The 15,322-nt window shown below is 43.0% G+C and overlaps 2 protein-coding genes across 2 annotated transcripts; both read right to left on the reverse strand.

Annotated features, from left to right (window-relative positions):
* Nucleotides 1-127: 127 nt before the first annotated feature.
* On the reverse strand, nt 128-7,416 carry LOC310792085 (mucolipin-3-like). Its single transcript, XM_083653796.1, has 12 exons — nt 7,321-7,416; nt 7,031-7,198; nt 6,710-6,863; nt 5,903-5,984; nt 5,727-5,823; nt 5,393-5,492; nt 5,076-5,188; nt 2,499-2,648; nt 2,157-2,258; nt 1,922-2,044; nt 1,154-1,360; nt 128-420 (listed from the first exon to the last, which is right to left on the reverse strand). The coding sequence occupies exons 1-12, from the start codon at nt 7,408-7,410 to the stop codon at nt 280-282; spliced, it is 1,527 nt and encodes a 508-aa protein (XP_083509922.1). The 5' UTR covers nt 7,411-7,416; the 3' UTR covers nt 128-279.
* A 2,160-nt stretch (nt 7,417-9,576) lies between these two features.
* bcl10 (BCL10 immune signaling adaptor) lies at nt 9,577-12,675 on the reverse strand. Its single transcript, XM_083653803.1, has 3 exons — nt 12,236-12,675; nt 11,036-11,324; nt 9,577-10,621 (listed from the first exon to the last, which is right to left on the reverse strand). The coding sequence occupies exons 1-3, from the start codon at nt 12,284-12,286 to the stop codon at nt 10,185-10,187; spliced, it is 777 nt and encodes a 258-aa protein (XP_083509929.1). The 5' UTR covers nt 12,287-12,675; the 3' UTR covers nt 9,577-10,184.
* Between the last annotated feature and the right edge of the window lie 2,647 nt (nt 12,676-15,322).

Below are 15,322 nucleotides of genomic sequence, written 5' to 3' on the forward strand. Positions count from 1 at the left end.
GACTGGAATATAGCAAAAATAAATGTTCCACACAACATGCTTTGCATAGACAATGCAGACACTTTAGGACAGTGTTTCTAAAATCTTTCTCCTGAAAATTAGTACACATGAGGCCTCAGATCCCCCATTTGATTATATTTTGTCTCTCAGACCCAAATCTGAGAATATTCTTTATTGTTAAATATGATTTTGTCCAGAATTCAATGATTACACTAGTAGCCTAGGTAGATAACGCATGATTAATCTCATGATGTCAAATGTCTGCATGCACTTCTGAATTCATCCAAAGCAGCAGCATGGAGAAGAGCAGCAGTTTGCTGGTTCGTCATCGGTCTGGTATCTTCCAGACTCGGGCTGGTCCTTGCACACTGCTATAAAGACCTGAAGCTGAGACACTGGCACCTTGTCTTGCTGATGATGCTGGAAAAGAAGCAGTACACAGTAGTTAGATAAAGGATAAGTTAATCCAAAAATTAAATTTCAGTTATTATCTATACTCACCCCCATGCCAGTGGAAGGTTGGGGGAATTTTCTTAGTCCACAAAACATTCATGGAATTTTCCATGGAAACCAGGGAAGTTACATAGACTAATTCTCCTAAACAACTGAAGTGAATGGTGACCAACTTTCAAACATATAAAAAAAAAGCCTCCATACTGCTCATTTGGCATAATCCAAGTCTCCAGAAGCCCTGAGTTGACAAGTTGACTTGAAAATATGTCATTTTAGTTGAAACCTTCAGTGTAGCTGTGTAGTGAGCTTAAAGTTAAAGTAAACAGGACTTTCAATTCACGGCTACAGTGAAGATTTCCGCTAAAACAAGGTGTAAATGATGTATTTTCAAGTGAACTCGGCATCTCAGGGCTTCAGGAGACTTGGATTATGGCAGACGAGCAGTATGGATTTTTTTATTTTTTTTACGTTTGAAAGTTCAGTTGTTTAGGAGAAAATGCTGTAAATCTGGTTCCCTGGAAAACTCCATGAATGTTTTGTGGACTAAAAAAAACAGCCAACCTTCCGCGGGGCATGGGGGTGAGTAGATAATGACTGAATTTTCATTTTTGGGCGAAATTATCCTGTGAACCAAATGCATTCAAGTGGAAGCATAAATAAGGCCGACTTGTGGTGCTGTGCAGGTGAGTGACAGGCTGACTTTGATGGTCTCGTAGGTGTCGGTGATGAGAGCGATGAACAGGCTGAGCACCATGTAGATGAACAGGGAGATGAAGGTGTAGAGGTAGAGCCTGCTGAACAGCCACACCATGTAGCTCTTCTGCCTCATCTGCAGGAAGGTGGCGTACATGTCGTCCCCGTTGAGGAGAGAGAAGAGGCACTCCGTCACCTTGTCCAGTGTCCGGAACTGTAACGGAAATGGTTTGGTGAGGTGACTGGGATGAAGTCTTATTATTTAACTGGTAGAACATAATATGAGCACCACTCTAGGTCAGTGGTTCTCAAAGTTGGGTGCAGAGGCCCCCCTCCTGGGGTCCTTGAGGGTGTTCCAGGGGGTCCACAGCAAAAAAAAGTGGAGTAATTTATTTTCGCTATAATTCCATCCATAAGTAACACAATGGCAGAATGTATGACTATTTTGATCATGGGTTTCATACACTTTCTGTAATAAAACATCTAAAAGCATATCAGATGGGGGACCCTGGGACAAAATCTTCTCAAATGGGGTTCCGTGGTGTAATTTGTGTCAATTTAGGGGTCCTTGACGTGAAAGAGTTTGAGAAGCACTGCTCTAGGGAGCTAGACTGCAGATAAGCACGAGGACAGAATGTATCTTAGACGTGATGATAAGGCAAGGCACGTTTATTTTCTACACAAAGGCAAATCAAAGTGCTTTACACAAGATATATAAGACATTAGATAATAAATATAGGGAGAAGATAATCTGTGTAGATTATGGTTTACTTACTTTGTCATGGTAAGGCCCAAGCACGATCCAACCACAGAAACAGTATCCAAAGTAGATCATGGCTGCACAGCAGGAGAAACGGATCACATTTGGGAATGCGGCCCTCAGGGTTAGGATTAAGATCTAGGAAGGAGAGCATTTTTTTTTTTACATTTGTGAACATACCTTTTCTGGTTTTTACAGGTTCATCTGATGTATTATGCAAACCAAAATGCAGTTTTATAGACATCCTTACATTGTATTTCTTGAAGAAACCAAGGTAACGAATCACCCCGACCCAGACGAGCATTGTGGCCGTGCCCAGCAAAATACTACAAACATCATAGTTTGTCAGGTACTGTAGGGAGGAAGAAACATACAACTGGATGATGAGGGACTAGGCCCTTCCCTTGTGTAAAACATAAAGGCTTTATAATTTATTATGTAAATGTATGTATAAAGTACTGATCTTAGACCATTAACCAGGGTCCCATGACCAGCTCAGTCATTATGTTCTGAAAGACAAAACTGATTCTAGCTCAGCTTTCCCACCCGAGATGCTGGAAATAGTTCCAATGAAGCTGTGGGATAAACATACCTTTGTCTGTATTCCTATTTTGAGGGCCGACCCCGCAATGGTCAGTGTGTCGCTCACAATGATAAGGATGTACCAGCCATTCACAAACTCCATGCGGTCTGACCACGACACCGTTTTACTGTAGTAAGCATGGAAGAATATGTTGTACTCCTGCATGAGAGGAAATGCACATCAGTTACAAGAAAATAAAGACACGTTAAAAGAACCAGGGATTTATTTATACCAGAGGTTTTCAAAGTCTGAGACTGTGGGCCTCCCCTCAGACAAGGCTTGGAAAAAGGCTCGCCCCCCCACTCCCCCCATTAGTTTATTTGCTTAGTTTTGCTCAATTCCTAGATGCCTGTGGGATCATGATTATGTTATTATGGGATGGCATTAGCTCGGGAGGTAGAGCAGGTCGGCCAATGACTCAAGGGTTGGCGGTTCGAATCCCGCTCCCTCCCAGCTGTTGTCGTTGTGTCCTTGGGCAAGACACTTAACCCTCATTGCCTCGTATGAATGGGTATGAATGTCTATGAATGTTGGTGGTGGTCGGAGGGGCCGTAGGCGCGAAATGGCTGCCACGCTTCCGTCAGTCTTCCCCAGGGCAGCTGTGGCTACATCACCCGTAGCTTACCACCACTGGTACGAATGGTGTGAATGAGTAATGATTCCTGTGAAGCGCTTTGGGTGTCTAGAAAAGCGCTATATAAATCCAATCATTATTATTATTATTTGATCCCAGACACTCAACAATTGAGCCAAGATAGCCTGATGATATTGCTGTTTGACATACTTCAGACTACACGTAAAAAAGTCTGTCTGAAGGCATGTTAGTTTCTGACTGGAAAAGTGGGATAAACAGTAAAATTCCCTAAAACGACTGTCTCTCTGAGCGATCTCTTTAACCAAATCATCTCTTTAACCAAATCACACACTTTAAAGGCTATTCTACACCATCACCTTTCGATAACTAATGTAATATTTTTTTCACTTCCATTCACTGAGCCTTCCCTGAAACTTTTTGGGGAGCCCCCCTGGGGAGGCCCGCCTCCCACTTTGAAAATGGCAGTCAACTTGCTTAATTTGTACATTAAATTATTTAATGTATGTTGTCTGTTATTCCCACGGTGCTGGCTGGGCCAGGGGGTGGAAAAGTCATGGCACTCAGTCAGTCAGTCAGTCAGTCAGTGAGTCAGTCAGTCAGTCAGTCAGTCAGTCAGTCAGTCAGTCAGTCAATCAGTCAGTCAGTCAGTCAGTCAGTCAGTCAGTCAATCAGTCAGTCAGTGAGTGAGTGAGTGAGTCAGTCAGTCAGTCAGTCAGTCAGTCAGTCAGTCAGATAGTCAGTCAGTCAGTCAGTCAGTCAGTCAGTCAGTCAGTGAGTGAGTCAGTGAGTGAGTCAGTCAGTCAGTCAGTCAGTCAGATAGTCAGTCAATCAGTCAGTCAGTCAGTCAGTCAGTCAGTCAGTCAGTCAGTGAGTGAGTCAGTCAGTCAGATAGTCAGTCAGTCAGTCAGTCAGTCAGTCAGTCAGTGAGTCAGTCAATCAGTCAGTCAGTCAGTCAGTCAGTCAGTCAGAGAGTCAGTCAGTCAGTCAGTCAGTCAGATAGTCAGTGAGTGAGTGAGTGAGTCAGTCAGTCAGTCAGTCAGTCAGTCAGTCAGTCAGATAGTCAGTCAGTCAGTCAGTCAGTCAGTCAGTCAGTCAGTCAGTGAGTGAGTCAGTGAGTGAGTCAGTCAGTCAGTCAGTCAGTCAGATAGTCAGTCAATCAGTCAGTCAGTCAGTCAGTCAGTCAGTCAGTCAGTGAGTGAGTCAGTCAGTCAGATAGTCAGTCAGTCAGTCAGTCAGTCAGTCAGTCAGTGAGTCAGTCAATCAGTCAGTCAGTCAGTCAGTCAGTCAGTCAGAGAGTCAGTCAGTCAGTCAGTCAGTCAGATAGTCAGTCAGTCAGTCAGTCAGTCAGTCAGTCAGTCAGTGAGTCAGTCAGTCATGGACATCTAGTGAGTTTAGTGGTTAAAGGGCCGTAGCTCGGGATAGGAAGGTGGTAGATAGTCGGGATTCGAGGGGTGGGTAGGGTTAGTGGCTAGGGGGAATTTGGGGGGGGGGGGGCATAGGGATAGGAAGGTAGTCTCTTAAAACAGATGCATTGGCTTACACAATTTGTAAATGCTCCTGCCTACCGGTCTGTACTTCCTGCCTACCAGTCTGTACTTCCCGGAGGGAAAAGTTGGTCAAAACAGATGTTAAGGCGGGACATCCGCTCAAGGCGGGACATCTGCTCTCATTTCTCCAATCACCTGCCTCGGTTTTACTTACATGTCATGATTGGTTGAATACCATCACAATTTGTAAGATGACAACTTCTGTACAGAGTGTCTAAGAGATAGACTGGCTTGATACAGTCCATGCTTGAGAGACTAATAGGTAGGTGGTAGACATGCAGGATTCAAGGGGTAAGTGGAGTGGCTAGGGGGATGTGCGTGGTGGGGGGCAAGGGAAATGGGGCCGTAGGGCGAGTTGAAAATAACTACAGGGTGTTCTATCTTTGCCAGTGAGTAAACCCTTCAATTGATTTTGATATTGATTACTTGCTCTTCAAAACGTACAAACTGGAGTTGGATGCCATTGATGATGGATCGCGTGCAGAGGATGAGAGAGGTGAAGCAGGCGAGGATGACCAGAGAGTCAAACAGCAAGAGGAGGTGGTCGTTCTTCCCAGCTGGATAAGAGAAGCAGGAGTTTCAGGTGTGGTTGCATACTTATAAAAAAAAGAAGCTGAGAGATACCGGTCTCTTTCAAATACAGCATCATCGCACTGCAAGGGTTACAGACTATCACAACTGCACCCTCTTCTGGCAGCAGTAGCAACTATAATGAGTGTTTTGAGGGGGGGGATTGTCCCAGTTATTGTGATGATACTTACAAGTGCCTGACACATTCCAGTCTCTGCATTCATAAATCCCAACATCATTTTGAACATCAACCTTTATCCTCCCGCTGTGCGCACGATTGTCAAACATGATCTGTGCAAAAACAAAGGGACAGTTTGTGGGTGGTGGGTTAGAGGTATTTTAGAGACATAAACATTCACATTAAGAAGGTGCTCTTTGGGAAGAGAATATCAAAATTAGCTATATCAAATTATTAACAGATTCAATATATTATCAAGGTTTTTAAACGTTTTCAACTGAATAAGAGTTGCCTTGGTAGTATGTTCCCTGAATGAGTATCGTCTGGAGCATGCTGTCCTGACTCACCATGATGTGGAAGTCATAGCAGTCTGGTAGCTCATGGTGGCGTACAGTCTGCAGGTTGATGGCTTTCAGAGTCAGGTAGATGTTCACAGATAGCAGCCTAGGTACACAAACATTTATGAGCAGGCAGCACACTCTCCTCCTCAGCTGGCGCCGAACCACTATTTTTACTTAGTCACCTTTTGAAATCGAGGGAGAAGTTCAGCTGTCGCGCCAAACTGTCATTGTCAAACGACTGCATGGGGTCTATGGAAAAACATTCTGGAGGGAGAAAAGCACCCAAAATGTTTAAAAACCCGTTTATATCTTGCCCGTAAAATGATTTGTGAGTGATTTCTCTACGCTGCTGTCTGTGTATGAGCTTCCTCTTTTCATGTAGTCATAAATAAATCCACATTGCAATTATTCTCCGTTCGTGCCATGAATCAACTTCCATAAATACCAAAGACCGAGCAAACACCTTCCAACAATGTAGACACAGCCAGTAACTGTTTAACAGGAAGACTGAACCACCCATGAGTTTGTCCCTCTGTATTGAATACACGTGATGGAACTGTCTAGTATAATTGTAGTTGGTACCATATGTCAGTGCTTCTCAAACTGTTTCACCTCAAGGACCCTTCAACTGGCATAAATTAGACCCCCATTTGATAAGATTTTGTCCCAGCGTCCCCCATCTGATAAGATTTTTGCCTTTAGATGTTTTATTACAAATTGTATGAAACCCATGACCAAACTAGTCATACATTCTGTCAGTGTGCTACTTATGGATGGAATTATAATGAAAATAAAGTATTCCCCTTTTTGCTGGGGACCCCCTGGAACCCCCTCAAGGACCACTGGGGGCCCCCAGACCCCACTTTGAGAACCACTGCCATAATTAACAGTGAGGTGTTTAACTGCATGTGGCAGTAAATAAATCCTGATTCAAGCACATTAGGTGAATGAATGAATGAATGAATGTTCCAACTGTTGCTTTTTTATACCTTTTTCAATATGTGGATCAATGTCAAAGGTCTCATTGCCCGGGTCGATGCTGCCGTTCCTGTAGAACTCCTGACAGATGGACAGAGGGGTGTACGCTCCGGCAGTCCTCTCATATGCATGGTTGCCCACGGTGAGGTTTTGGAGATTGATGTACTGAAAAAAGTATATATAGGGAGACAAGATAAGCACTTCTTACATGAAATCAAATCATATAATGACAATTTTGTCAAGAAATGCTGACGTGACTTATTGTCAAATGAGAACCAGAGAAACAGCAAAATGCGTCTACTTCCACGGATCCAAATGGAGGTTTTCAGTACCCTGTGGACAATGTAGTGGATGTGATCGTACACATCTGTTTTGGTGTATAGTGAGTATTTCCCCAGCTTTTGGTCCTTGTACTCTTTGAGAAACAGATGTCTGAATGTCACCAGGTTTTCCTCTTTGAAGGTGACCATCATTTCGTTACTCAGGCCGAAAGACACTAACTGCAGGAGGCAAAGATAAGGGGGGGGGGGAAGGCATCACAAATCGATATTTAACCTCTCCACACAACATGCATGTTACACAGCAATCACATGAATAGTGAACAAAGCGTATATTATGCTACCTGGATTGTGATGAGTGCGATTTTTAAGATCTGTAACATCAGTTTCCAGGGTTTGCGGCCCCTGGCTCTGTATTTCTCACAGGGGTTCATGAAGAAGTACTTGAGCCTCCTTCTGAAGTTCGCCACCACGTTGGACTCTGTGCTCTGCTGAGCATCGCTCCACCTGCACTGCCCGTTAGGCTGCCTCTCGGCCAGCAGGGGCTCAGTGTCCTCCATCTGGACCCAAAACAGCCTGTCTCAAGAGCAGAGACACAATGGAATAGGACAGCACACAGATCTTTCCTTTGTAGTAAGAGACAATTGACTGTCTTTTCACTAGTCTGTGTCCTCCTCTGTGTCCTCCTTATCCAATACAATCCATCAATATATATATATTTTTACTTTTTTTTATATAGATAGGCTATTTTTTAGGATACCTATATTTGCCCTGTTCTCTTTCAAAATTATGATACATCAGAAGAGTTAGTTTGAAGAGAAAACAAGGTTAAATTCTAACCATTCCAGTCATTCTGATGTTTATCAAACTGGTTCTGCTGCATGTATAGCTACTGACTGCTGTCATCCTCTGCTCTCCTCAAGATCTTTCACTGGATGTCCAACTAAACTGTACTTAAATCAATTGCACTGCTCTGGAAAGCCATGATTGTGGTTTTAAACATTATTAGGCCAGTTGTAGTTGTTCACCCATTGTTCATTATAGCAGAACTGCCTGCAATAACATGCATATGACACAATGTACACACACTTGAACTTCTTACGGAACACAAGACTTTAAATGTTGAATTCAAAATCTTTGCAACAAAAATAACTACAGCAAGCAATAATGCACAAAAGTTATAGGTATTTAAGTTATGGGAATGATTATTGTCTATGGCAAATCCCATTATATTTGAACCTATATATTGCATTAACGTGTCAATTGAATTGGAGTGCAAACTCCACATCAGAGCGGAAAAATAAAAACATATTTATAAAAATAATTACCTGCCAACACCTGCCTCACACAACAGACCTGCTTGCCAGTAGGCAGCTTGTCTATGCCTGAAGAGCGTCTTTGTTGTCTGTGAACATCAATCAGTGCAGTCACACACCAGCGGTCACCGCGATGACTGTCATTCCTCCGCGTCATTTAGAGCTTTTCCAGTTTTTCCAAAACTAAAATAGAGCTCCCAGTTACAGCAGTGCTACACACACAGGAGCTGATAGAGGCTTCGGAGATCTGGGAGTGATTTCAGCTTGAACCTGACTTCATCCAAATAACATTGTTTTGTATGAGCCCTCAAAAGAACATCTCATTTACTTAATAATTCCTGGACAGTATTGCTAGAAAGCAACCAGGTCAACGACCGAGGGATTCCTCAAAAGTCTATTAAAAAAAAGACATGTATGTTAGGGTTAATACTCCTGTCAGTGCCCCTGGCCAAGGCACTGGCAAAAAGAACTGGAGTTGGTCCCCAGGCAGACACTGAACTGTGACTGCCCACTGATAGGTTCTAGTATCTATAGGATGGGGTCAAATGCAGAGGTTCAATTTCCCACAGGGATAATAATTTAGTATACAAATACAAAAGCCAAATGTATAACAAAATACCATATGTGTGTAATGTATGTAGATGTATGTGTGTGTGTATATATATATATATATATATATATATATATAAAAGGAATCAATAAAGGAATCAATATATATATATATTTTTATATATATATATATATATATATATATATATATATATATATATATATATATATATAAAAGGAATCGTACTTTGTCCAAAATTATATAGAATCCGAACTCAGCTGAATCCCTCCCACTGACATGAGCCCCCGCCCCCTGTCACTTTGCCACCGGGCTTCACTCGTCACTTAAAGTACAGCTGCTTCTTCTACCAGAACTCTATACCATTAGATTACTCTTGCTAACTACATCGTGCACCGCTCAGACTGTAACTTAATGTAATGCCTATTTAACAACTCATTCATGTAAATTCATATTTTATGCCTACTGAACACTCCTCCACTCGTGTATATATTGGACTGCACTTGCAATGTGTGATTGTCTTTTTGTTGTTTTTCCTACTTCTTTATCTCTGAATATTGATATGACCGCTACGCTGCATAATGACACTAAGACAAATTCCTCCTATGTAATCTTGCATACTGCGGCGATGAAAGTGATTCTGATTCTGATTCTGAAAAAACCCAACATGAGGTGAATTAGTAATATAATCAGTTTAGTTTGAAATAAGGTTTGTACATGATGACAGAATGAAAAAACTGTGACATAGTTTGTATCCCACAAGATGTTTTGTGACCCCCCAGACTTATGTAGTGATGATATAATGTAAAAAAGTTGACTTAATGCCTCATGGACAGAACTGAAAGTCATGATCTTCTAGAGAGCTACGGTATACCGCTCCAGTCTAGCTTACACTGTCAGACTGTCTCATCAAGTGTGTATGCTCAAGTATTCATTCCAGTGTTTCATACAGATTTTCTTTTCTCATTGCACCCAAAACCTGTAGCTGCTATGTTTTCACACATACCCTCCCCCTCAGGAAATCACACTTTCAAAAGTGAGAAGGGTGGGCAGCAACGGTGAAAGACATGAGTCAACATTTCTTGGCTCAGGACAAAGTTAGTCATTCCCTTGTTAAAAAAACAAAACAGTACAGCGGTCCTACACAGTATGTATCTAATGTACAACAATCTCTCACTAACTACCTGATCAGAATGTACAGAAAAAGAAAAAGAAAAACACACCAGGGAGAATGAGAAAGAAAGACAAAAAGGCAGCGAGCGTGTTGTGTGTCTGTAATTGAGGACTTATTTTGTCTGTCCCTTTTAACTGCACGAGGAAGTTGTCATTGCGATTTTGGAGGGAGTGTATAAATGTCCCTAGGTGGCGACGTGGGGGTGAGGGAGCGCGATCGGAGGGGCTGGAAGTTGGGGTCCCCGCCGCTGCTGGAGCACCCGTGCGCTCCGGCGTCCACGTTGGAGGACTGGTCCACCAGCAGCAGCTCCTCGGGCAGGGCGGGCGCCCCTGGGTCTCCGGGCCGGGGCAGGGTGGAGGAGGCTGGGGACGAAGACACGGCCACGCTGCCCCCATCCCCACAGGAGGATGACTCTCCAGGCTTCTGTATAGAGGGCGGGCTGAGAGACCCCACCATGTCTGAAGAGGACGGGCTTTCCTCGCCGTCCGGGTGGAAGAGCATGGTGGACTCGTTTGAAAATGTCCTGGACAGGTCTCCGCTCGGGCCCAGAGGGGTTAGGCTGTCTGACAAGATGCCGGAAGCCTCCGCTGTGGAGAGAAAGAGTCAAAAGACAACAGAAGCGTGAAGATAGTAGAAGATCGGGAAGGAAAGCATGTGTTTAAATTGTACCATAAACAACAACAATAGATTTTGATTTTGATTCTTTTTTTGATCAAGTCTTTTCTGGCCCATGAACTAAAATGAGTTTGACACTAGTGAATCGACCAGGACTCAAACGCTTAATCCGTGTTCCCACCAGCAGACATGGCCAATTGTGCCTATATGGACGCCCCACCAAGCCGGATGTAACATGGGGGCTTGAACCTGCGACCCTTGTGTTGGTACGCACTGGCAGGGAATCTACCGCAGCACTACCAGACACCCCCCACAATAGATTTTTCTTTTTCCTTCTTCTCGGTCCCATGCGAAAGATCTAATTACGACTTGGGCCCAGCACTGACCTCTGAGAGACTCGATCTTCTCGTTTTTCGCCTTCTGCACGGCGTCCGTGATCTTGGCGATGATGAAGTTCTGCGTGCGGGTCTGCTGGATGGACTCGATCAGGACGTCGAGGCCGCGGGGGTTCTCTGCCAGGAAGTCCAGCAGCCTGCCCGTCCGCTTGGTCTGCGTGGTGCGGCAGCTGATCTCCTCCGCGTCGTCCCGCGTCAGGATCCTCCTCGACCGCAGGTAGTCCAGGTGGCGCTCCGCTCGGATCTTGTCACAGAGGTAGTGTCGCAGATTGATCAGCACCTACAGAACCACAGGCGGGGTGAGGGGGGGGGGGGGGGGGGGGGGTGAGGTGAGCTTTGGACTAATTATTAGCTTTAGCTTTAGGTAATGTAGATGAGAGCATGTAGAGGTGATGCAGTGTAAAAAGCACAAAAAGGCAGATTGAGCAAAAGGTCAACAGTAACACTTTACAATAAGGGTGGATGATGGAGTAACCTGCTTAGTTAAAGCTTATAATTCTTTATTAATTTACAGTAGGGATGCTTACCGGTAGTTAATGCTTACTAACTCTTAATTAACAGCCTTAACAGTAAGCTTGCTCTAACCAAAACCTCAGTGGCTTCATGCCTCAACCCAACCACAATACCATAACATGAACACCATCGGAAATTATTACTAGACACATTAGTTAACTGTTAGTTACTAACCTAACCCTTAATTAACATCCTGGTCACCTGCTCTATTTGTAAAGCACCTTGAGATAACTTTTGTTATGATTTGGCCTATATAAATAGGCTATAACATTGATTGATTGATTGATTGATTGATTGATTGATTGATTGATTGATTGATTGAATTAATGTACTACCCTTATTGTAAAGTGTTAACAGATCAACTTCAATAATACATTTACAAGCATGTGTGCTTAAAGTCTATAGAACAGACACTGTTGTCAAAGATGGGAATGGGTGAACACACACACTGTGATGTGGGCGGTAGGCACAGAGGGTGTGGTGGTGGAGCATTTCCTACTCCAACAGGCCCTTTGCTTTAGTAGGGTAGCCAGCCTACACTGTGGGCTATATCAGTAGGCTACATACCTGTATATGAGCTGCTACTTTCTGTATTTGCCACTAACATGCCACTAACACTCCTTGCCCACAAACATTGTTTAATTGACAGACAGACGCTGACAGAAGTCGCATACTCACATCTTTCTTAATCTCTGCCATTTCATCTTCTGTGAGGTGAGGCAAATCCATCCTGCTCTAGAGTGAAAATGCAGCTGTTCCGGGTAAAGAATGGAGACTTACTGGAAGTCAGCAGCCGAGTTAAGCGTTTATCCTGTTAAAAATAGCTATTCAACACGCATTCTCTGTCGTTACAAAGCAGCGGATCCACTTTCCATGCACGTTTTGTGACTCAAGAGCCGTAAAAATCCCCCGGACTTCCTGATTCAATCAATGCAGATTTTTGCGTCGACAAGAGCCAGAAGAAAACACAACAGAGAAGAAGACACAGAGGCAGGTGTTCATTCAATGAGCTGCAGATCATCTACGTCCAAGCTGACACACTTCTCTCACAACAGCAGGCTTCGTCTCTGTCCAACTTCCCCCATTATATTGATCGAGTTCAACTGTCGAGGTTTTGTGGTTTCTTTCCGACTACAGGTGAAATCGCGTCATTTCAGTTAGCGCCGCTGGATGGCGCTGTTTGATCTGCTCATGCGGAAGAATATATTTCACACACTGGATTGTTACCTGCTTCTTGAAGCTTGATGAAAGAAAGAAAGAAAGAAAGAAAGAAAGAAAGAAAGAAAGAAAGAAAGAAAGAAAGAAAGAAAGAAAGAAAGAAAGAAAGAAAGAAAGAAAGAAAGAAAGAAAGAAAGAAAGAAAGAATATGCAGACCTATCAGGGAACTTTTGAGGGAATTATAATTAGAAATTGCCCTACTGTAGCAGGAGGCAAGAGCACAGCACAAAGTCAACACAGAGAGTCTACAAACTGTAGACTCCCAACTCTCTTTAAGTTAAAGGATGTGGACTGAGTCAAAGCTACAACTATAGAGAGAGAGAGAGAGAGAGAGAGAGAGAGAGAGAGAGAGAGAGAGAGAGACACTACCTCAGGGGTTTCAAAGTCTGAGACTGTGGGCCTCCCCCCAGACAAAGCTTGGAATAAGGAGCCCCCCTCCCTCAATTCCTGGATGCCTATATTGGATCATGATTATGTTATTTGATCCCATAGATAGACACTCAAAAGTTGAGCCAAGATAGCATGATATTGCTGTTTGACAAATACATAAGTAAATGTCAGTCTGATGGATGGCATTTATTAGTTTCTGACTCTGGGAAAGTGGAGAAAGCTGTCAAATTCCCCGAAACTATCTCTTTAACCAAATCACACACATTTAGGCTATTCTGTGATCTCCTTTTGATAACTAATAATAACTCATGTAATATCTTTTTCACTGCCATCCACTGAGCCTCCCCTGAAACTGAAACTGCTTGGAGAAAACCTCGGCCCTACATCATGTTCCATTACAATAAACTTCAACTCGAACTAGCTTACTTGCAGATAGATTGTTATCTACACAGCATCCAAAATGTAGCCTAAATATGTCACCGCTCACCAGCATGTACAAACTATGTTGTTGTTGTTGTTGTTGTTGTTGTTGTTGTTGTTGTTGTTGTTGTTGTTGTTGTTGTTGTTGTTGTTGTTGTTGTTGTTGTTGCTGTTGTTGTGGTGGTTTGGGGGGCACATTTGTGTATTTTAAAAGCATATCTCTAAACATATTTTGAAGCATATGCATCTGTTTTGAAAAATCCATGTATAACATTTACCGTACACAGTTATCTCACACAATAATGACTAAGTATGTAACTGTATGTTGAACTCTGAGATGGTCTTCCAAGAAAGGTGGAAGAATGGTGGCATTAGATGTATTAGACATAGAGATAACCAGTCATAAATTCAGTATTAAAGTCCACATAATGCTTTACTCTATTATAGGGGTTTGGAAGGAACAAACAAATGATAGAGAAGGAGAGGGAAGAGGACAAGCCGCCAATGTGCATGTGAAGAACCACAATAACATTCCAATACAAATGAAATAAATAACACAATGGCAACACACATGCAGTTATATCCACTTCCCTCTAATTGTGATATTCCAGAAACTCTTTGAGGACGTGCTGCCTGAGGAGATAGTTGTCCGGCGTGTTTTGTCCTGTTCTGTGCTGTAATAAAATGTAGGCTACTGTGCATTTTGAAAAAACACCTTCCCCATCCAGAAGGCTGTACTACCTGTAAAGTGGGCCATGGCCTCCTGTTGCTCTCCTGGACTTTCCCCCCTGTAATTATAGCCTATACTGATTTGAGTGGGGACGTGCAGTATATGGTTACAATAAAGGATTGTGCCTGCTGTTGCATCCCGGTCATTTCTCTAAGATCAGCTGAGAATTTGATTCAAAATATGTCTATTAAAATGTCACCTGTATTGAGCTCATCCACACTACAGGGCAAACCTACGTTGAATGTTCCCCCAAAGCACCCACAGGACACGTTTTACTGGGATCAAATAGGCTACAGTAGCTTAGAAATAATAATGCAGTGTCAGCACTTCAGGCAAACACAGTTTGCTCCTTGTGAGCAGCCCCTGCAGCGATTGAGACACGGAGGAAGGAAAAGTCATTATAGAAAAATGATGTAATGAACTGGATTTGCAATCATGTCTGCAGAGCCCCGACAGACGTTCCTGTCTGTCGTAGTGTGCGTGACCCACTCTCACATAACAGTCAAAACAAACTTGTCCCAGAGCCGTTGTGCTTTTTCACAGAGTGCCAAGGGATATATTGCAAATTTGTCTGTCCATACTGCAAAATGGTCTGACTGCTGTTTGAGTTTTTAGCAGGAATTTATTTCTAGCATGTTGCACAGAAGCACCACACAAAGATAATGATAAAAGATCTATATCACTGATGGAACAATCTCCAGGTTGAAACCTGGGTAATTAATTACATGTTGCATTTACGCGTCTGTAGCTACATCAAAGGGTGATGATAGCACAGCTTGTACAGCACAAGATGAAGGCAAAAATGCTCCAAATAATTGACATGGTTCTTTTGATATTGTAAAACTTGTAATCCTTATAGTTGTAAAGTTGTTGTAGGGACGATGGGATTAGATTAATCTGGTTTATAGTCTTGATTTGCTGAACATTATAAATCAAAAATGTTATGAATCAAATAAAGACAGTTAAACAAATCAAACACTGTGTCGACCCTCCCACTCTCCTGGCCC

Source organism: Poromitra crassiceps (assembly GCF_964638095.1).
Source record: "Poromitra crassiceps genome assembly, chromosome: 17".
Lineage (NCBI taxonomy): Eukaryota > Metazoa > Chordata > Actinopteri > Beryciformes > Melamphaidae > Poromitra > Poromitra crassiceps.